This window comes from Pseudophryne corroboree, chromosome 6, assembly GCF_028390025.1.
Source record: "Pseudophryne corroboree isolate aPseCor3 chromosome 6, aPseCor3.hap2, whole genome shotgun sequence".
Taxonomy (NCBI): domain Eukaryota; kingdom Metazoa; phylum Chordata; class Amphibia; order Anura; family Myobatrachidae; genus Pseudophryne; species Pseudophryne corroboree.
The window spans coordinates 99626476-99648574 of record NC_086449.1 but is presented as its reverse complement, the minus strand read 5'-3'; the positions used below and the strand labels follow the sequence as shown (position 1 = coordinate 99648574).

Sequence of the window (22099 nt, the reverse complement as noted above, 5' to 3'; positions counted from 1 at the left end):
CATTACTGATAGAAAACAAAAGCGTATGTCAATCAATCTCTGTTATCCGTGCAATTCATGGTAACATTGCAGCTTGAATCTCTTCTGAGTGCAGATGTATATATAGTATGTGATAGTTCAATAATATTGTTGCAGCACAGTGATAGTAACAGTTTATATATCAGTCGTTAAAAAAATGACGTTATGGTTATTATGTTGTGACTACTCAAACACACATCACCCTGTAGCTGAAAAGATTGATTGATTGATTGATTGATTGATTTATAGTACGCATATCAGGATTTCCTTGAACGTCTCGTAGCATATTATGTACATTATGTGTATGAATATGCTTCTATAACATTAATATGAAAAATAGCAATATAAAAAAAAAAACTATATACGGAACTCTGCAGTGATTTAAACATTGTGATTGGCCGTACGGTAGCCTAATTGCTGAGGTGAACGTGTATCAAACAGCTCAGTGCAATGAATAACCAGAAATACATTAGAAATCCTAAACTGTGCTGCTGGCAACGTTTGGGGCGTGCCTGTTAAAGAAAGAAAGGCAATACATGACTCCTCCTGCCAAGGTTCTCACAGTCACCCATCAGGTCCGCCCTACCCCTTAATAAAGGGCAGCTAAGTGAGGCGTGACGTATTCTCACTGATCGCAATCCGTTTGAGAAGATGTCAGGCAGAGGCAAAGGCGGAAAGGGACTCGGGAAAGGAGGCGCTAAGCGTCACAGGAAGGTGCTGCGGGACAACATCCAGGGCATCACAAAGCCTGCCATCCGCCGTCTAGCACGGAGAGGAGGCGTGAAGCGCATCTCTGGTCTCATCTATGAGGAGACCCGCGGGGTGCTGAAAGTGTTTCTGGAGAACGTGATCCGGGACGCCGTCACTTACACCGAGCACGCCAAGAGGAAGACTGTCACCGCCATGGATGTGGTCTATGCTCTCAAGCGCCAGGGACGCACCCTGTACGGATTCGGAGGCTAAAAATTGAGGCGCATCTAATTCCTTCACTCACACACAAAGGCCCTTTTCAGGGCCGCCCATCACTTCTATAAGGGAGCTGCGCTAACATTGTATATTATGCCCCATATCGTTGTCCTGAGAACCCTTTGATAGCGTACATTAATGTAAACCATTTTTTTTCCTTCTTATTCGTTCCCTCTGCTATTGGTTGCTGACTTTATTTGTGTTGATGCAAGCAGAAAATCCAATGGCGGCACAATCATTTGCAGTCGCTTATGAGAATCCATTGCTGAGTTGTACTGAGGGTACTGCAATGTCATGGCTAGTTCTAGGAGTTACATTGTGAAAGCATAGGGAAACGTATTTACTGAACGACACCTCTCAAGCATTACACGCGGTAATATAGGATTACATTAATGGGTATTATTATATAACTGCAGGGGAAACGGCGACTCCACTCACTTCCCGGCTAAATATGTCCGTGCAATCATTTATCCGTGCCAAATATTCCTGTTATTTTATACTTACAATTAAATAACACATTGTAACCTACTTCTATCTCATAGCAGCGGTACCACTGCATTGAAAACACACACACACACACACACACACACACACACACACACACACACACACACACACACACACACTCTCTCTCTCAGGGACTGACGTATCTTGGGTAACACAATCGTTCTCCTGCTCGGTTTGCTGGCCCCGCCGAATAAATCACCGGATTACGTACAGTATGTTCTTAAAAGCAGTTTCTTTACGACTACAATAGATTTTCAGCTACGCTGCCGTCTGTACAACCACCGGGAAGTGTGTGCAGAAGGCGCCGGGCTTTCCCGGTGCTCGCCTAGGTCCGAGTACACAGGACGGAACCATTCAGCTACTGATTGATTTGGAAGCCAACAGTTCACACCGTGCGCCTACAGCTCTGCCTGGACAGGGTGGGTGGCTCTGAAAAGAGCCTTTGGGGGGATAACAAGGAAGCGAGGCTGCGGCTTCTTTTCCATCACTTCTTGGCCGCAGCTTTCTTGGGCTTAGCTGCCTTCTTGGCCGGGCTTTTTGCCGCTTTTGGCTTCGCTGCTTTCTTGGCCGGACTCTTGGCGGCTTTGGGCTTCGCCGCTTTCTTGGCCGGACTCTTAGCCGCCTTCTTGGGCTTCACAGCTTTAGGCTTCTTCGGGCTTTTGGCAGCAGCCGCCTTTGCGGGTTTCTTCACCTTCTTGGGGCTTTTGGCTGCACTCGGAGCTTTCTTGGGCTTCTTCGGGGACTTGGCCACTTTCTTTGCCGCTGGTTTCTTGGGTTTCAGAGACTTCTGGGCGGCCTTCTTGCTCTCCAGCTGCTTCTTATTGAGCTTGAAGGAGCCGGAAGCGCCGGTGCCTTTCACCTGGGTGAGCGTTCCTTTGGTCACCAATCCTTTCACCCCCACTTTGATGCGACTGTTGTTCCTCTCCACATCGTAGCCTCCGGCAGCCAGAGCCTTCTTCAGGGCGGCAAGAGAAACCCCACTGCGCTCCTTGGAAGCGGCCACGGCCTTTAGGATCAGCTCGGAGACGCTGGGCCCGGAAGACTTGCCGCTTTTCTTGGCTCCCCCTGCAGCTTTCTTCGGCTGCCTCTTCTTTTTGGCTGCGCCCTCTGACGGCGGGACAGCGGCGACGGCTGGTGCAGTTTCTGCCATGTTAGCTCAACGTCACTTTATCCAACAAATAGTAATCCTACACAAGCCGCTGTCTGACGTCTTTTATATACGGTGCCTGCTGTGCTGTAATTGGCTGCTGAGCCTGGTGCGTTCTGTGCTCCCATTGGCGGAATAAGCAGCCCTTGTAAACCCTTCCCTGTCTGTGTGTAAGGGGAAATCTGCCCTCACCTTGTGTTTCCCTAGCGCAGAAAAAGAGTCTTTTATAGGGCATGAGAAAAGCAGCGTGCCGCCTCTCTGCACCACACCAGTACTCCAAGGTCTCCCCTAAGCCTATATGGCCATTGCTAGCCAAGGCGCTGCAAAGAGACCCAGGAATAGCCGCTGTCAGCTCACTTACACCAGGCTGGATCTGCCCAGCATATAACACATCTGTACTTTTCTGCGAGGCTAAAACGTCTGATCGGGGCATTTTTCTCTTTCCCTGGCACTACATGTAACGAAGGTGATCTGGGGCTCAGTCTGTGCAGGGGAGGCAGCATTTTCAAAGATATAAAGGTGATGTGTGGGCTCCGGTACACCCGGGTGGCTAGCACAGGCAGGTTGCCCCACAGCGTATTGGCAGTCTTGTTTAGGAACTCTAGTTACTGTGACAAAAGAGAGTTACCCAGCATAGTCAGCCACAGGTTAACCCTGCTTGTGTGAGATTCTCCCCGTCGTGTAGAATGTTGGTGGGTTTTTCCCCAAATGTTTATAAAATGACCCATACAGACATGAATGTATATTTATGCAAGATATGTGTGTCAGAGTGAGGGCAATGGTGATCTGTTCCCATTACCATTCCTCTTTTAAAAATGCCAAAGTATGAGACTTTGTCTTGTTTAATAGAGGACATTGGAGCTCTATAAGAGGAATACTTCTATTCCTCTCACGTAGAATCAGTATGAATATTCATAAAAATAGAGGGAAACTAGGAATATTAGGGAACATTAATTAGGGGGATACAGGAATAATAGAGAGGAAGGTATAGGGGGATAACTAGAGAGACCTCTTGTAATTGTGCTAGGTGAGAGGAAGGGATGAAACAAGGAAATATAGGGGGGGGGAGAAGAAGAAGAAGAAGAAGAGGGGGAAGAAGAAGAAGAAGAAGAAGGGGGGGAGAAGAAGAAGAAGAAGAAGGGGGGGAAGAACAAGAAGAAGAAGAAGAAGAAGGGGGAGAAGAAGAAGAAGAAGAAGGGGGGGAAGAACAAGAAGAAGAAGAAGAAGAAGAAGAAGAAGGGGGGGAAGAAGAAGAAGAAGAAGGGGGGGGGGGAGAAGAAGAAGAAGAAGAAGAAGACAAGTATTCTGCAGCACTGTAGACATAAAAACCTTAGCATTGCAGATTACAGTACACAAGGGATAACATCAGAAGGGTTGAAATTCTTATCATAATATGGGAGAGTAGGTAATTAACGGGAGTAAGAGATGGTCAAAGTGCTTACATGGCCATTGCTAATTGCAGAATAAAAAAGTGGATGCTATTTTAAAGAAATGACATAATAGTCCGATGATTTTGGAATATAAATGGATGATATACATATATGCACACAATAGTTCTGGGGAATGAAATTAAATGATGCAGCTTGCAGAATAAGAAGAGAGACAACAGTCACCCGAGGAGGAAGGGTTCAACTAATCTTACTTTTTAAATGTATTACCGTGATAAAAGCAGGTGCTGCAGGTTCAGCACTGGACGTCACTGACGGGCAGCAGGAGAAAGATGCGCCGAGACCACAAGGCTGAATGTCTAGAGCAGAGGCGGCTGCGGAGCGGAGCATCAGAACCTCCGGGGGAAACATTGTGTCAACAGAGATCCACTGTGGATGCAATGCTGTGAGGAGAAGGGCAACGCAGAGTAACAGAACAGAGTTCAACTGCTTTCACCAGTGATGGAAAGCACAGATATGGGCTAGGGCAGGTCAAGAGCCGTGTTGAGAGGAGAGGATCGCCATAGAGGAATGGAAGGCAAATGGAGATGGACGTGAGATGTGGACAAACAGAGATGATGACTGCTAACTGGAGGGCGTGGGCCAGCAGCAAGTACCATCAAAGTCTGAACCTCATCCCCAATCCATGATGGCAGGCTGGAGTAGGGCTCTAGAGCGCTGGGAGTCTACAGAGAAACTCCAGAGCAGGTAGGGGGACCACGGAGCTGGATCTGGGCCACACCAGTGGCTTTCTGCGTCTCCAAGGATGGTAGAAAAATAAATAAATAAATACATCAATAAATTAATTAATTAATTAATTCTGACCCATGGTAAATATATATTGGCCTTAAATCCCTATGGTCCCATTTAAGAGCATAAACTCTATTATTTTATCATAAGTTGAACTTTTTTCAATTTTTTAAGATTGCAGGTTTTTTGTTTTTTTTCAAGAACCAGCAAAATGGATATAAATAAATTACATGTGCATAAATAAAAATTCAGCGATTATAATGGAACAACAAACGATTGCTTGTATACGCAGGGCCTTTAGGTTTTTTTTTTTAATTTAGTTTCCACTGAGTAGTAGAAAAGCCCCTTTCTATAATCCAGATCTACAGTAGCCTTGTATTTTCTTCATGCAATGTCCCAGACATATAAGGTTTAGCTTGTGGTCTAAATGGATACATGTGCATAGTTTGTATCAACAAATGTTTCAAAAGAAGAGTTACAATTGTATCATACTATAATACTGTTTCCCATTAGTATCAAATCGTTTCACACATGCAGAAGTTCTATTCATACTCAATTCTACAGCTACCGTACTCACTATATGCTTGTAACTGCATAACATGTATTTATGGTTTAATAATGAAACGATTGTTATTTTAGATCATGCAGTATGCAGGTTGTTTCTCTCCCCCCCGTTTTCCTGCACTCATATATTAAGGTCTCACTGGAATTAGTAGGTATAGCTTGTAAGTACATATACCGTATATACTCGAGTATAAGTCGACCCGAATATAAGCCGAGGCACCTAATTTTACCACAAAAAACTGGGAAAAATTACTGACTCTAGTATAAGCCTAGGGTGGGAAATGCACGGTGCCAGGGGTTTTCATGCTCAGGGTGTCATGCTCGTTGCCAGGGATTTTATGCGGTAGGTGTTATGCTTGTTGCCAGGGGGTAATGTTTGTTTCTAGGGTTGTGCCCCCAGTGCCACATATACCCCCAGTGACAGATAAAAACATGCCCCCGTTGCTTTGCCCCCAGTAGTTATGCCCCTTCTTTGCCCCCAGTATTTGTGCCCCCCTCTTTCATTGCCCACAGTAGTTATGACCCCTCTTTCTTTGCCCCAGTAGTTGTGGTGCCCCCTTTCTTTGCCCCCAGTAGTTGTTGTGCCCCCTTTCTTTGCCCCCAGTAGTTGTTGTGCCCCCTTTCTTTGCCCCCAGTAGTTGTTGTGCCCCCTTTGTTTGCCCCCTGTTACTGTGCCCCCTTTGCAGCTTACAAACATAAACACACACTAAAACAATACTTACCACTGCCCCGCTCCTGCTTCCCGACCGCTTCTTCTGCTGCTGCGCTGCTCCGCTCCGTCTGGCCGCCGCTCCATCTGTTCATCCGCTCCGTCTGGCCGCCGCTCCATCTGGATCCCCGCTCCGTCTGGCCGCCGCTCCATCTGGATCCCCGCTCCGTCTGGCCGCCGCTCCATCTGGTCGCCGCTCCGTCTGGCCGCCCGCGCCGGCGCCCGCTTCCCGGCACCCGATCATCTCTATGGGAGAGACGTCATGACGTCTCTCCCATAGCAACGCCGCACAGACACTAGAGCAGTGGTTCCCAAAGTTTTGTGAGTCACGGCACCCTGGAGTGTCAGATTTTTTTTTCACGGCACCCCTAGGCCACAAGTTTCTTATTGGGAAATTTAGAAAAAAATATTAGATTAAGTAAATTATTTTTATATGTCATCTTTAGGGTCAGTTGTGTGGTGGGGGACAAGATTTGCTTCTGTATGTCCACATATTTTATAATTGGCAGCCACCAGCACTGGTTTTGCCTATTAAATTGACAATAAATAGTTTGAATTGGTCCTTGACAACCAACCTGAGGCACCCCTGCAAGTGTCCCGCGGCACCCCAGGGAGCCACGGCACACAGTTTGGGAACCACTGCACTAGAGGTTAATAATGACCTCTAGTGTCTGTCCCTGGAGCCGGCTGCAGCGGACGCCCACACAGCCCACGGCGTCTGCTGCAGCCGTTGACTCGAGTATAAGCCGAGGGGGGCTTTTTCAGCATAGAAAACTGTGCTGAAAAAGTCGGCTTATACTCGAGTATATACGGTAATAGTATTTACTGTTTTCTGTTAGTATAATCAGTTTCCAACGCATTTCGAATATCTGATTATACTCAAATCTAAAGCTATAGAATATGCTATGTAAGGGGGGTATATTCTTCTACTTTACAAGTACAACTGAGAAGGGGGGAAGAAGAGAAAGAAGAAGGAAAAAGAAAAGAAAAACCAATTCTTGGCGGTCTTTTTGAAAAATCCAAGGCTTTGTCTAAACCAGTCAGGTCGAAGGGCGTTTCTAAGTCCTCTTATCACAGGGCAGCAATGCGTATAAATAGAGCTGTAGAACGGCAGCTCTCTATTCATTCTCTTTCTTTCCACATACTTACGTCAGACATGGCCAGGACCAAGCAGACAGCGCGTAAGTCCACTGGCGGCAAAGCTCCCCGCAAGCAGCTGGCGACCAAAGCCGCCCGGAAGAGCGCCCCAGCTACCGGCGGTGTAAAGAAGCCTCACCGTTACCGTCCCGGGACCGTTGCTCTTCGGGAGATCCGCCGCTACCAGAAGTCCACTGAGCTGCTGATCCGCAAGCTGCCCTTCCAGCGTCTTGTGCGGGAGATCGCCCAGGACTTCAAGACTGACCTGCGCTTCCAGAGCTCCGCCGTCATGGCCCTGCAAGAGGCCAGCGAGGCTTATCTGGTGGGGCTCTTCGAGGACACCAACCTGTGCGCCATCCACGCCAAGAGGGTGACCATCATGCCCAAAGACATCCAGCTGGCCCGCAGGATCCGAGGGGAGAGGGCATAGATACTCGGCACTTCCTATACACGCAACAACACAAAGGCTCTTTTCAGAGCCACCCAAGTCTTTCTAAACGAGCTGCAGCATAAGTTACCCCTCAATGTCAGAGTAACAGGATGCGGATGAATCCTCCGCTCTCCACCTATAGCGGCTTTAAAGGACAGGCCAAATCTGTTCATCTTAAATATATATAATACAATGATAACATCCCTTTATTCACTTTGGGGCTTGCTTAACTATCAAAAATAACTAAATATTTGGCCGGACTGGTTCACCGACAGTACATCGTTACTAGTGTTCCGCCTAGATTCCCTTGTAAAATTGTTTTCTTCAGCAGGGATACTAAGAGGATAGTCTCATTTTTTTTTTCAATGACCAAATACTTTTATTTCATGCAGCTGTTTTCATCCTGGCTTTGTTACGTCACACAGAGAATATGGTTTCTCCCTCTATATACTTTATACGGATCAGCTTCCCACTCCTATAAGCGGAAGGGGCCTCATTTGCAGCATGCAGTTATTGCAAAGGGAATATTCAGACTATCGTTAGATTTCACCACAACTGACCAGGGCTCCTAAAGGGTAAGGGAGCGTCTATAGCTTTAGCGGTTGTATGGACGGGATGTGGAGATGAAAGCGCGGCTAGCCCGTCAGATATCGCTACAACACAAGCAATGGCAGTACACACAGCTCTCCTGGGAAGACGTGGGTGGCTCTGAAAAGAGCCTTTGTGTTGTGTGCCGGGTACATATCGTTTCTGTGGTGGAAGCTGCCAGCCTCGCATTACTTGCTCTTGGCCGGTTTGTGGCTCTCGGTCTTCTTGGGCAGCAGCACGGCCTGGATGTTGGGCAGGACGCCTCCCTGGGCGATGGTCACCCCACCGAGCAGCTTGTTGAGCTCTTCGTCGTTGCGCACAGCCAGCTGCAGGTGGCGGGGGATGATGCGGGTCTTCTTGTTGTCGCGGGCGGCGTTTCCGGCGAGCTCCAGGATCTCAGCCGTCAGATACTCCAGCACCGCGGCCAGATAGACCGGGGCACCGGCTCCCACTCGCTCAGCATAGTTTCCTTTCCTCAGCAGACGGTGAACGCGACCGACTGGGAACTGGAGACCGGCCCGGGATGAGCGAGTCTTGGCCTTAGCCCGGGTCTTGCCGCCTTGTTTGCCTCTGCCGGACATGTTCAGTTCACAAAGCTAAGAATTTCTTCTAACAAACTGAGAGGAAATGTGAGCCTGTAATACCGCCCTCCTCCTATATATACACTCAGAGAGGATCGACCGCGTGCTCTGTGATTGGTTTGCTTACAAATGAACCAATGCAGCTCAAGTTTATCCACAGACCAATCCGCAATATGTAGTGTGGGGGGTTAGCTACCACTCAGCGTCACGTGACACTTCTACCCTATAGTGTTACCAGAAGCGGCGAAGCCTCATTTGCATAAGATGCCTATAAATAGAGCAAAGCCGGGCGGTGTACGGCACAGATTCTCACTGCTTTGTGTACAAGAAGTGAGTGGTGAAAATGCCTGATCCAGCAAAGTCTGCGCCGGCGCCCAAGAAAGGCTCAAAGAAAGCCGTAACCAAGACCCAGAAGAAGGATGGGAAGAAGCGTAGAAAGAGCAGGAAGGAGAGTTACGCCATTTACGTCTACAAGGTGCTGAAGCAGGTGCACCCTGACACCGGCATCTCCTCCAAGGCTATGGGCATCATGAACTCCTTTGTCAATGACATCTTTGAGCGCATTGCGGGGGAAGCTTCCCGCCTGGCTCACTACAACAAGCGCTCCACCATCACCTCCCGGGAGATCCAGACCGCAGTACGCCTGCTGCTGCCGGGAGAGCTGGCCAAGCACGCCGTGTCCGAGGGCACCAAGGCCGTCACCAAGTACACCAGCGCCAAGTAGTTTCCCTTCCTTCTCCGATCCATCAACACAAAGGCTCTTTTAAGAGCCACCCACCTCTCTCTCTAATCGGGCTGAAACTGTAAATCGGGGTAATAGATAGGCATTATGTAGCAGATGTCGCCGTTAGTGCTTAGAAAAAGCAATCCATAGAGCAGTGACCGACCGTGTAGTTTCTGCAGAACTAGAGAATGATTGTGTCTCATTGAAATGTTACACAGTATCATTAGATTGTAGCAATTGTGTTACTATCACCCTGATGATCACAGATGCTACAGGGTCGTTGGTCTCTCAAGATGCCCTGTGTAGTGTGCTACTGTTACTGTATCATCGCACCTTAACACCAGGATGCAAACTCCGGTATCAGTGCAGGTATATTCTACCCAATCCATTCTTAGACACCCGTTTCCGAGAGCTTGGTGATCATACAATGCTTGCTCAGGCACACATGCCTGCCTTGCTCAGCAGAATAACAGAGATACAGGGGCGGCTGAGCAGCAGTGTTCCGGATCGGGACTGGATGAGAGGGAGAGGAGAGACCGAAGCGCAGAGCTGGCACGCAGACCGAGCCCGGGAGCCAGGCAACTTTTAGCCTTTACAGTGACTAGTCAGGAGCGGCAAGGCATTGAGGTGATTTTGTTTTGTCCCGCCGAAATCTGGTCCACACTCATTGGTCGATTTTGAATATTCCTCTTCCTATCTGAAGGCGGATGTGTGCGGGACATTTGCTGTTCCAATACACGCGTTCTGTATTTGGGAAATATATCGGGTACATTGAAAAAATAAAGTCAAAACAGTAAGGCATGTATTATGTCTGTTGTGCTCATCAGAGTTCGGCTTCATAACTATTATGATAGCCGTTAAAACATCAATGAATCACACGGGGATAAGATAATAGATATGTGATACTCTATAGCTAGAAATTATCTTCTTCACGTGACCTCCAGCGTGTCACGTGACCGGGGCATTGACACGTCACCACATCCAGGGCGGAAGCTCCAGGCTCCCCAGGACGCTGCACACCTTCCCACACGTGGGTCCTCCTCACCATAAAGGTAAATGTTTTGCACTGTTTTCACACTTTGTATTTGGCTCACCTTGAAAAAGGGGCTTGCGTGCCCCGAAACGTTGGAGTTACCAGCCATGAATTAAAAGCACCAGCACTTTATTCACGCTGTGTCAGTCTCTGAGTGCCGCTGTTTGTTACACAGTTTGCTACCTGCATTAATTCCTCCAGATGGCACCTGAGCAACATATCCATCGCTAGGAGAGTGCCGATCCGACAATTGCAAGTATATATATATATATATATATATATATATATATATACACATTTGCTGTTTATCTATATAGGCCAGGGATCGTCATTACTGATAGAAAACAAAAGCGTATGTCAATCAATCTCTGTTATCCGTGCAATTCATGGTAACATTGCAGCTTGAATCTCTTCTGAGTGCAGATGTATATATAGTATGTGATAGTTCAATAATATTGTTGCAGCACAGTGATAGTAACAGTTTATATATCAGTCGTTAAAAAAATGACGTTATGGTTATTATGTTGTGACTACTCAAACACACATCACCCTGTAGCTGAAAAGATTGATTGATTGATTGATTGATTGATTTATAGTACGCATATCAGGATTTCCTTGAACGTCTCGTAGCATATTATGTACATTATGTGTATGAATATGCTTCTATAACATTAATATGAAAAATAGCAATATAAAAAAAAAAACTATATACGGAACTCTGCAGTGATTTAAACATTGTGATTGGCCGTACGGTAGCCTAATTGCTGAGGTGAACGTGTATCAAACAGCTCAGTGCAATGAATAACCAGAAATACATTAGAAATCCTAAACTGTGCTGCTGGCAACGTTTGGGGCGTGCCTGTTAAAGAAAGAAAGGCAATACATGACTCCTCCTGCCAAGGTTCTCACAGTCACCCATCAGGTCCGCCCTACCCCTTAATAAAGGGCAGCTAAGTGAGGCGTGACGTATTCTCACTGATCGCAATCCGTTTGAGAAGATGTCAGGCAGAGGCAAAGGCGGAAAGGGACTCGGGAAAGGAGGCGCTAAGCGTCACAGGAAGGTGCTGCGGGACAACATCCAGGGCATCACAAAGCCTGCCATCCGCCGTCTAGCACGGAGAGGAGGCGTGAAGCGCATCTCTGGTCTCATCTATGAGGAGACCCGCGGGGTGCTGAAAGTGTTTCTGGAGAACGTGATCCGGGACGCCGTCACTTACACCGAGCACGCCAAGAGGAAGACTGTCACCGCCATGGATGTGGTCTATGCTCTCAAGCGCCAGGGACGCACCCTGTACGGATTCGGAGGCTAAAAATTGAGGCGCATCTAATTCCTTCACTCACACACAAAGGCCCTTTTCAGGGCCGCCCATCACTTCTATAAGGGAGCTGCGCTAACATTGTATATTATGCCCCATATCGTTGTCCTGAGAACCCTTTGATAGCGTACATTAATGTAAACCATTTTTTTTCCTTCTTATTCGTTCCCTCTGCTATTGGTTGCTGACTTTATTTGTGTTGATGCAAGCAGAAAATCCAATGGCGGCACAATCATTTGCAGTCGCTTATGAGAATCCATTGCTGAGTTGTACTGAGGGTACTGCAATGTCATGGCTAGTTCTAGGAGTTACATTGTGAAAGCATAGGGAAACGTATTTACTGAACGACACCTCTCAAGCATTACACGCGGTAATATAGGATTACATTAATGGGTATTATTATATAACTGCAGGGGAAACGGCGACTCCACTCACTTCCCGGCTAAATATGTCCGTGCAATCATTTATCCGTGCCAAATATTCCTGTTATTTTATACTTACAATTAAATAACACATTGTAACCTACTTCTATCTCATAGCAGCGGTACCACTGCATTGAAAACACACACACACACACACACACACACACACACACACACACTCTCTCTCTCTCAGGGACTGACGTATCTTGGGTAACACAATCGTTCTCCTGCTCGGTTTGCTGGCCCCGCCGAATAAATCACCGGATTACGTACAGTATGTTCTTAAAAGCAGTTTCTTTACGACTACAATAGATTTTCAGCTACGCTGCCGTCTGTACAACCACCGGGAAGTGTGTGCAGAAGGCGCCGGGCTTTCCCGGTGCTCGCCTAGGTCCGAGTACACAGGACGGAACCATTCAGCTACTGATTGATTTGGAAGCCAACAGTTCACACCGTGCGCCTACAGCTCTGCCTGGACAGGGTGGGTGGCTCTGAAAAGAGCCTTTGGGGGGATAACAAGGAAGCGAGGCTGCGGCTTCTTTTCCATCACTTCTTGGCCGCAGCTTTCTTGGGCTTAGCTGCCTTCTTGGCCGGGCTTTTTGCCGCTTTTGGCTTCGCTGCTTTCTTGGCCGGACTCTTGGCGGCTTTGGGCTTCGCCGCTTTCTTGGCCGGACTCTTAGCCGCCTTCTTGGGCTTCACAGCTTTAGGCTTCTTCGGGCTTTTGGCAGCAGCCGCCTTTGCGGGTTTCTTCACCTTCTTGGGGCTTTTGGCAGCACTCGGAGCTTTCTTGGGCTTCTTCGGGGACTTGGCCACTTTCTTTGCCGCTGGTTTCTTGGGTTTCAGAGACTTCTGGGCGGCCTTCTTGCTCTCCAGCTGCTTCTTATTGAGCTTGAAGGAGCCGGAAGCGCCGGTGCCTTTCACCTGGGTGAGCGTTCCTTTGGTCACCAATCCTTTCACCCCCACTTTGATGCGACTGTTGTTCCTCTCCACATCGTAGCCTCCGGCAGCCAGAGCCTTCTTCAGGGCGGCAAGAGAAACCCCACTGCGCTCCTTGGAAGCGGCCACGGCCTTTAGGATCAGCTCGGAGACGCTGGGCCCGGAAGACTTGCCGCTTTTCTTGGCTCCCCCTGCAGCTTTCTTCGGCTGCCTCTTCTTTTTGGCTGCGCCCTCTGACGGCGGGACAGCGGCGACGGCTGGTGCAGTTTCTGCCATGTTAGCTCAACGTCACTTTATCCAACAAATAGTAATCCTACACAAGCCGCTGTCTGACGTCTTTTATATACGGTGCCTGCTGTGCTGTAATTGGCTGCTGAGCCTGGTGCGTTCTGTGCTCCCATTGGCGGAATAAGCAGCCCTTGTAAACCCTTCCCTGTCTGTGTGTAAGGGGAAATCTGCCCTCACCTTGTGTTTCCCTAGCGCAGAAAAAGAGTCTTTTATAGGGCATGAGAAAAGCAGCGTGCCGCCTCTCTGCACCACACCAGTACTCCAAGGTCTCCCCTAAGCCTATATGGCCATTGCTAGCCAAGGCGCTGCAAAGAGACCCAGGAATAGCCGCTGTCAGCTCACTTACACCAGGCTGGATCTGCCCAGCATATAACACATCTGTACTTTTCTGCGAGGCTAAAACGTCTGATCGGGGCATTTTTCTCTTTCCCTGGCACTACATGTAACGAAGGTGATCTGGGGCTCAGTCTGTGCAGGGGAGGCAGCATTTTCAAAGATATAAAGGTGATGTGTGGGCTCCGGTACACCCGGGTGGCTAGCACAGGCAGGTTGCCCCACAGCGTATTGGCAGTCTTGTTTAGGAACTCTAGTTACTGTGACAAAAGAGAGTTACCCAGCATAGTCAGCCACAGGTTAACCCTGCTTGTGTGAGATTCTCCCCGTCGTGTAGAATGTTGGTGGGTTTTTCCCCAAATGTTTATAAAATGACCCATACAGACATGAATGTATATTTATGCAAGATATGTGTGTCAGAGTGAGGGCAATGGTGATCTGTTCCCATTACCATTCCTCTTTTAAAAATGCCAAAGTATGAGACTTTGTCTTGTTTAATAGAGGACATTGGAGCTCTATAAGAGGAATACTTCTATTCCTCTCACGTAGAATCAGTATGAATATTCATAAAAATAGAGGGAAACTAGGAATATTAGGGAACATTAATTAGGGGGATACAGGAATAATAGAGAGGAAGGTATAGGGGGATAACTAGAGAGACCTCTTGTAATTGTGCTAGGTGAGAGGAAGGGATGAAACAAGGAAATATAGGGGGGGGAGAAGAAGAAGAAGAGGGGGAAGAAGAAGAAGAAGAAGAAGGGGGGGGGAGAAGAAGAAGAAGAAGGGGGGGAAGAACAAGAAGAAGAAGAAGAAGAAGGGGAAGAAGAAGAAGGGGGGGAAGAACAAGAAGAAGAAGAAGAAGAAGAAGGGGGGGAAGAAGAAGAAGAAGAAGGGGGGGGGGGAGAAGAAGAAGAAGAAGAAGAAGAAGAAGAAGAAGAAGAAGAAGAAGAAGAAGAAGGGGGGGGGGGGGGAGAAGAAGAAGAAGAAGGGGGGGGGGGGGGGGAGAAGAAGAAGAAGAAGAAGAAGAAGAAGAAGAAGACAAGTATTCTGCAGCACTGTAGACATAAAAACCTTAGCATTGCAGATTACAGTACACAAGGGATAACATCAGAAGGGTTGAAATTCTTATCATAATATGGGAGAGTAGGTAATTAACGGGAGTAAGAGATGGTCAAAGTGCTTACATGGCCATTGCTAATTGCAGAATAAAAAAGTGGATGCTATTTTAAAGAAATGACATAATAGTCCGATGATTTTGGAATATAAATGGATGATATACATATATGCACACAATAGTTCTGGGGAATGAAATTAAATGATGCAGCTTGCAGAATAAGAAGAGAGACAACAGTCACCCGAGGAGGAAGGGTTCAACTAATCTTACTTTTTAAATGTATTACCGTGATAAAAGCAGGTGCTGCAGGTTCAGCACTGGACGTCACTGACGGGCAGCAGGAGAAAGATGCGCCGAGACCACAAGGCTGAATGTCTAGAGCAGAGGCGGCTGCGGAGCGGAGCATCAGAACCTCCGGGGGAAACATTGTGTCAACAGAGATCCACTGTGGATGCAATGCTGTGAGGAGAAGGGCAACGCAGAGTAACAGAACAGAGTTCAACTGCTTTCACCAGTGATGGAAAGCACAGATATGGGCTAGGGCAGGTCAAGAGCCGTGTTGAGAGGAGAGGATCGCCATAGAGGAATGGAAGGCAAATGGAGATGGACGTGAGATGTGGACAAACAGAGATGATGACTGCTAACTGGAGGGCGTGGGCCAGCAGCAAGTACCATCAAAGTCTGAACCTCATCCCCAATCCATGATGGCAGGCTGGAGTAGGGCTCTAGAGCGCTGAGAGTCTACAGAGAAACTCCAGAGCAGGTAGGGGGACCACGGAGCTGGATCTGGGCCACACCAGTGGCTTTCTGCGTCTCCAAGGATGGTAGAAAAATAAATAAATAAATACATCAATAAATTAATTAATTAATTCTGACCCATGGTAAATATATATTGGCCTTAAATCCCTATGGTCCCATTTAAGAGCATAAACTCTATTATTTTATCATAAGTTGAACTTTTTTCCATTTTTTAAGATTGCAGGTTTTTTTTTTTTTTTTCAAGAACCAGCAAAATGGATATAAATAAATTACATGTGCATAAATAAAAATTCAGCGATTATAATGGAACAACAAACGATTGCTTGTATACGCAGGGCCTTTAGGTTTTTTTTTTTTTATTTAGTTTCCACTGAGTAGTAGAAAAGCCCCTTTCTATAATCCAGATCTACAGTAGCCTTGTATTTTCTTCATGCAATGTCCCAGACATATAAGGTTTAGCTTGTGGTCTAAATGGATACATGTGCATAGTTTGTATCAACAAATGTTTCAAAAGAAGAGTTACAATTGTATCATACTATAATACTGTTTCCCATTAGTATCAAATCGTTTCACACATGCAGAAGTTCTATTCATACTCAATTCTACAGCTACCGTACTCACTATATGCTTGTAACTGCATAACATGTATTTATAGTTTAATAATGAAACGATTGTTATTTTAGATCATGCAGTATGCAGGTTGTTTCTCTCCCCCCCGTTTTCCTGCACTCATATATTAAGGTCTCACTGGAATTAGTAGGTATAGCTTGTAAGTACATATAATAGTATTTACTGTTTTCTGTTAGTATAATCAGTTTCCAACGCATTTCGAATATCTGATTATACTCAAATCTAAAGCTATAGAATATGCTATGTAAGGGGGGTATATTCTTCTACTTTACAAGTACAACTGAGAAGGGGGGAAGAAGAGAAAGAAGAAGGAAAAAGAAAAGAAAAACCAATTCTTGGCGGTCTTTTTGAAAAATCCAAGGCTTTGTCTAAACCAGTCAGGTCGAAGGGCGTTTCTAAGTCCTCTTATCACAGGGCAGCAATGCGTATAAATAGAGCTGTAGAACGGCAGCTCTCTATTCATTCTCTTTCTTTCCACATACTTACGTCAGACATGGCCAGGACCAAGCAGACAGCGCGTAAGTCCACTGGCGGCAAAGCTCCCCGCAAGCAGCTGGCGACCAAAGCCGCCCGGAAGAGCGCCCCAGCTACCGGCGGTGTAAAGAAGCCTCACCGTTACCGTCCCGGGACCGTTGCTCTTCGGGAGATCCGCCGCTACCAGAAGTCCACTGAGCTGCTGATCCGCAAGCTGCCCTTCCAGCGTCTTGTGCGGGAGATCGCCCAGGACTTCAAGACTGACCTGCGCTTCCAGAGCTCCGCCGTCATGGCCCTGCAAGAGGCCAGCGAGGCTTATCTGGTGGGGCTCTTCGAGGACACCAACCTGTGCGCCATCCACGCCAAGAGGGTGACCATCATGCCCAAAGACATCCAGCTGGCCCGCAGGATCCGAGGGGAGAGGGCATAGATACTCGGCACTTCCTATACACGCAACAACACAAAGGCTCTTTTCAGAGCCACCCAAGTCTTTCTAAACGAGCTGCAGCATAAGTTACCCCTCAATGTCAGAGTAACAGGATGCGGATGAATCCTCCGCTCTCCACCTATAGCGGCTTTAAAGGACAGGCCAAATCTGTTCATCTTAAATATATATAATATAATGATAAGCAAGCCCCAAAGTGAATAAAGGGATGTTAACTATCAAAAATAACTAAATATTTGGCCGGACTGGTTCACCGACAGTACATCGTTACTAGTGTTCCGCCTAGATTCCCTTGTAAAATTGTTTTCTTCAGCAGGGATACTAAGAGGATAGTCTCTTTTTTTTTTCAATGACCAAATACTTTTATTTCATGCAGCTGTTTTCATCCTGGCTTTGTTACGTCACACAGAGAATATGGTTTCTCCCTCTATATACTTTATACGGATCAGCTTCCCACTCCTATAAGCGGAAGGGGCCTCATTTGCAGCATGCAGTTATTGCAAAGGGAATATTCAGACTATCGTTAGATTTCACCACAACTGACCAGGGCTCCTAAAGGGTAAGGGAGCGTCTATAGCTTTAGCGGTTGTATGGACGGGATGTGGAGATGAAAGCGCGGCTAGCCCGTCAGATATCGCTACAACACAAGCAATGGCAGTACACACAGCTCTCCTGGGAAGACGTGGGTGGCTCTGAAAAGAGCCTTTGTGTTGTGTGCCGGGTACATATCGTTTCTGTGGTGGAAGCTGCCAGCCTCGCATTACTTGCTCTTGGCCGGTTTGTGGCTCTCGGTCTTCTTGGGCAGCAGCACGGCCTGGATGTTGGGCAGGACGCCTCCCTGGGCGATGGTCACCCCACCGAGCAGCTTGTTGAGCTCTTCGTCGTTGCGCACAGCCAGCTGCAGGTGGCGGGGGATGATGCGGGTCTTCTTGTTGTCGCGGGCGGCGTTTCCGGCGAGCTCCAGGATCTCAGCCGTCAGATACTCCAGCACCGCGGCCAGATAGACCGGGGCACCGGCTCCCACTCGCTCAGCATAGTTTCCTTTCCTCAGCAGACGGTGAACGCGACCGACTGGGAACTGGAGACCGGCCCGGGATGAGCGAGTCTTGGCCTTAGCCCGGGTCTTGCCGCCTTGTTTGCCTCTGCCGGACATGTTCAGTTCACAAAGCTAAGAATTTCTTCTAACAAACTGAGAGGAAATGTGAGCCTGTAATACCGCCCTCCTCCTATATATACACTCAGAGAGGATCGACCGCGTGCTCTGTGATTGGTTTGCTTACAAATGAACCAATGCAGCTCAAGTTTATCCACAGACCAATCCGCAATATGTAGTGTGGGGGGTTAGCTACCACTCAGCGTCACGTGACACTTCTACCCTATAGTGTTACCAGAAGCGGCGAAGCCTCATTTGCATAAGATGCCTATAAATAGAGCAAAGCCGGGCGGTGTACGGCACAGATTCTCTCTGCTTTGTGTACAAGAAGTGAGTGGTGAAAATGCCTGATCCAGCAAAGTCTGCGCCGGCGCCCAAGAAAGGCTCAAAGAAAGCCGTAACCAAGACCCAGAAGAAGGATGGGAAGAAGCGTAGAAAGAGCAGGAAGGAGAGTTACGCCATTTACGTCTACAAGGTGCTGAAGCAGGTGCACCCTGACACCGGCATCTCCTCCAAGGCTATGGGCATCATGAACTCCTTTGTCAATGACATCTTTGAGCGCATTGCGGGGGAAGCTTCCCGCCTGGCTCACTACAACAAGCGCTCCACCATCACCTCCCGGGAGATCCAGACCGCAGTACGCCTGCTGCTGCCGGGAGAGCTGGCCAAGCACGCCGTGTCCGAGGGCACCAAGGCCGTCACCAAGTACACCAGCGCCAAGTAGTTTCCCTTCCTTCTCCGATCCATCAACACAAAGGCTCTTTTAAGAGCCACCCACCTCTCTCTCTAATCGGGCTGAAACTGTAAATCGGGGTAATAGATAGGCATTATGTAGCAGATGTCGCCGTTAGTGCTTAGAAAAAGCAATCCATAGAGCAGTGACCGACCGTGTAGTTTCTGCAGAACTAGAGAATGATTGTGTCTCATTGAAATGTTACACAGTATCATTAGATTGCAGCAATTGTGTTACTATCACCCTGATGATCACAGATGCTACAGGGTCGTTGGTCTCTCAAGATGCCCTGTGTAGTGTGCTACTGTTACTGTATCATCGCACCTTAACACCAGGATGCAAACTCCGGTATCAGTGCAGGTATATTCTACCCAATCCATTCTTAGACACCCGTTTCCGAGAGCTTGGTGATCATACAATGCTTGCTCAGGCACACATGCCTGCCTTGCTCCGCAGAATAACAGAGATACAGGGGCGGCTGAGCAGCAGTGTTCCGGATCGGGACTGGATGAGAGGGAGAGGAGAGACCGAAGCGCAGAGCTGTCACGCAGACCGAGCCCGGGAGCCAGGCAACTTTTAGCCTTTACAGTGACTAGTCAGGAGCGGCAAGGCATTGAGGTGATTTTGTTTTGTCCCGCCGAAATCTGGTCGACACTCATTGGTCGATTTTGAATATTCCTCTTCCTATCTGAAGGCGGATGTGTGCGGGACATTTGCTGTTCCAATTCACGCGTTCTGTATTTGGGAAATATATCGGGTACATTGAAAAAATAAAGTCAAAACAGTAAGGCATGTATTATGTCTGTTGTGCTCATCAGAGTTCGGCTTCATAACTATTATGATAGCCGTTAAAACATCAATGAATCACACGGGGATAAGATAATAGATATGTGATACTCTATAGCTAGAAATTATCTTCTGCCCCTAAACTGATCGCTAAAAAGTAACTTAATAAAAACGTTATCTTTTACTTATCTAACCTTTAATGCCTCCATTCCAGGTTCATTACACCGAGAGGACGTATTGTATTGGAGTGGATAGACTATTAACTCCTATTTTTAAGATATTTCAGGCTGTTCTACTTTTTCCACATGTCCACACATAAAGTTTAGTAGAACATATGTATAATATATATATATATATATATATATATATATATATATATATATATACACATTTGCTGTTTATCTATATAGGCCAGGGATCGTCATTACTGATAGAAAACAAAAGCGTATGTCAATCAATCTCTGTTATCCGTGCAATTCATGGTAACATTGCAGCTTGAATCTCTTCTGAGTGCAGATGTATATATAGTATGTGATAGTTCAATAATATTGTTGCAGCACAGTGATAGTAACAGTTTATATATCAGTCGTTAAAAAAATGACGTTATGGTTATTATGTTGTGACTACTCAAACACACATCACCCTGTAGCTGAAAAGATTGATTGATTGATTGATTGATTGATTGATTGATTTATAGTACGCATATCAGGATTTCCTTGAACGTCTCGTAGCATATTATGTACATTATGTGTATGAATATGCTTCTATAACATTAATATGAAAAATAGCAATATAAAAAAAAAAAAACTATATACGGAACTCTGCAGTGATTTAAACATTGTGATTGGCCGTACGGTAGCCTAATTGCTGAGGTGAACGTGTATCAAACAGCTCAGTGCAATGAATAACCAGAAATACATTAGAAATCCTAAACTGTGCTGCTGGCAACGTTTGGGGCGTGCCTGTTAAAGAAAGAAAGGCAATACATGACTCCTCCTGCCAAGGTTCTCACAGTCACCCATCAGGTCCGCCCTACCCCTTAATAAAGGACAGCTAAGTGAGGCGTTACGTATTCTCACTGATCGCAATCCGTTTGAGAAGATGTCAGGCAGAGGCAAAGGCGGAAAGGGACTCGGGAAAGGAGGCGCTAAGCGTCACAGGAAGGTGCTGCGGGACAACATCCAGGGCATCACAAAGCCTGCCATCCGCCGTCTAGCACGGAGAGGAGGCGTGAAGCGCATTTCTGGTCTCATCTATGAGGAGACCCGCGGGGTGCTGAAAGTTTCTGGAGAACGTGATCCGGGACGCCGTCACTTACACCGAGCACGCCAAGAGGAAGACTGTCACCGCCATGGATGTGGTCTATGCTCTCAAGCGCCAGGGACGCACCCTGTACGGATTCGGAGGCTAAAAATTGAGGCGCATCTAATTCCTTCACTCACACACAAAGGCCCTTTTCAGGGCCGCCCATCACTTCTATAAGGGAGCTGCGCTAACATTGTATATTATGCCCCATATCGTTGTCCTGAGAACCCTTTGATAGCGTACATTAATGTAAACCATTTTTTTTCCTTCATATTCGTTCCCTCTGCTATTGGTTGCTGACTTTATTTGTGTTGATGCAAGCAGAAAATCCAATGGCGGCACAATCATTTGCAGTCGCTTATGAGAATCCATTGCTGAGTTGTACTGAGGGTACTGCAATGTCATGGCTAGTTCTAGGAGTTACATTGTGAAAGCATAGGGAAACGTATTTACTGAACGACACCTCTCAAGCATTACACGCGGTAATATAGGATTACATTAATGGGTATTATTATATAACTGCAGGGGAAACGGCGACTCCACTCCCTTCCCGGCTAAATATGTCCGTGCAATCATTTATCCGTGCCAAATATTCCTGTTATTTTATACTTACAATTAAATAATAAGAATTTACTTACCGATAATTCTATTTCTCGGAGTCCGTAGTGGATGCTGGGGTTCCTGAAAGGACCATGGGGGATAGCGGCTCCGCAGGAGACAGGGCACAAAAAGTAAAGCTTTAGGATCAGGTGGTGTGCACTGGCTCCTCCCCCTATGACCCTCCTCCAAGCCTCAGTTAGGATACTGTGCCCGGACGAGCGTAC

At 47.1% G+C, this 22099-nt stretch overlaps 5 protein-coding genes across 7 annotated transcripts; 1 reads left to right on the top strand and 4 right to left on the bottom strand.

The window, feature by feature from the left end:
* The first annotated feature begins 669 nt into the window (after positions 1-669).
* Positions 670-981, top strand: LOC134934375 (histone H4). Its single transcript, XM_063929825.1, has one exon. It carries the CDS (start codon positions 670-672, stop codon positions 979-981), a length of 312 nt encoding a protein of 103 aa, XP_063785895.1.
* A 994-nt stretch (positions 982-1975) lies between these two features.
* Positions 1976-2652, bottom strand: LOC134934877 (histone H1B-like). 2 transcript variants are annotated; one of them, XM_063930217.1, is made up of 2 exons: positions 2048-2652; positions 1976-2014 (listed from the first exon to the last, which is right to left on the bottom strand). In XM_063930217.1, the coding sequence occupies exons 1-2, from the start codon at positions 2639-2641 to the stop codon at positions 1976-1978; spliced, it is 633 nt and encodes a 210-aa protein (XP_063786287.1). In that variant the 5' UTR covers positions 2642-2652. The 2 variants fall into 2 exon arrangements, with proteins under 2 accessions (XP_063786287.1, XP_063786286.1); XM_063930216.1 differs by having other exon boundaries at positions 1976-2652.
* A 5779-nt stretch (positions 2653-8431) lies between these two features.
* Positions 8432-8855, bottom strand: LOC134934876 (histone H2A type 1-like). Its single transcript, XM_063930215.1, has one exon. It carries the CDS (start codon positions 8822-8824, stop codon positions 8432-8434), a length of 393 nt encoding a protein of 130 aa, XP_063786285.1. The 5' UTR covers positions 8825-8855.
* A 4010-nt stretch (positions 8856-12865) lies between these two features.
* Positions 12866-13542, bottom strand: LOC134934874 (histone H1B-like). Of its 2 annotated transcripts, XM_063930214.1 has the most exons (2): positions 12938-13542; positions 12866-12904 (listed from the first exon to the last, which is right to left on the bottom strand). In XM_063930214.1, exons 1-2 carry the CDS (start codon positions 13529-13531, stop codon positions 12866-12868), a joined length of 633 nt encoding a protein of 210 aa, XP_063786284.1. In that variant the 5' UTR covers positions 13532-13542. The 2 variants fall into 2 exon arrangements, with proteins under 2 accessions (XP_063786284.1, XP_063786283.1); XM_063930213.1 differs by having other exon boundaries at positions 12866-13542.
* A 4516-nt stretch (positions 13543-18058) lies between these two features.
* On the bottom strand, positions 18059-18482 carry LOC134934873 (histone H2A type 1-like). The gene has a single exon (XM_063930212.1). The coding sequence runs from the start codon at positions 18449-18451 to the stop codon at positions 18059-18061; it is 393 nt and encodes a 130-aa protein (XP_063786282.1). The 5' UTR covers positions 18452-18482.
* Positions 18483-22099: the final 3617 nt, after the last annotated feature.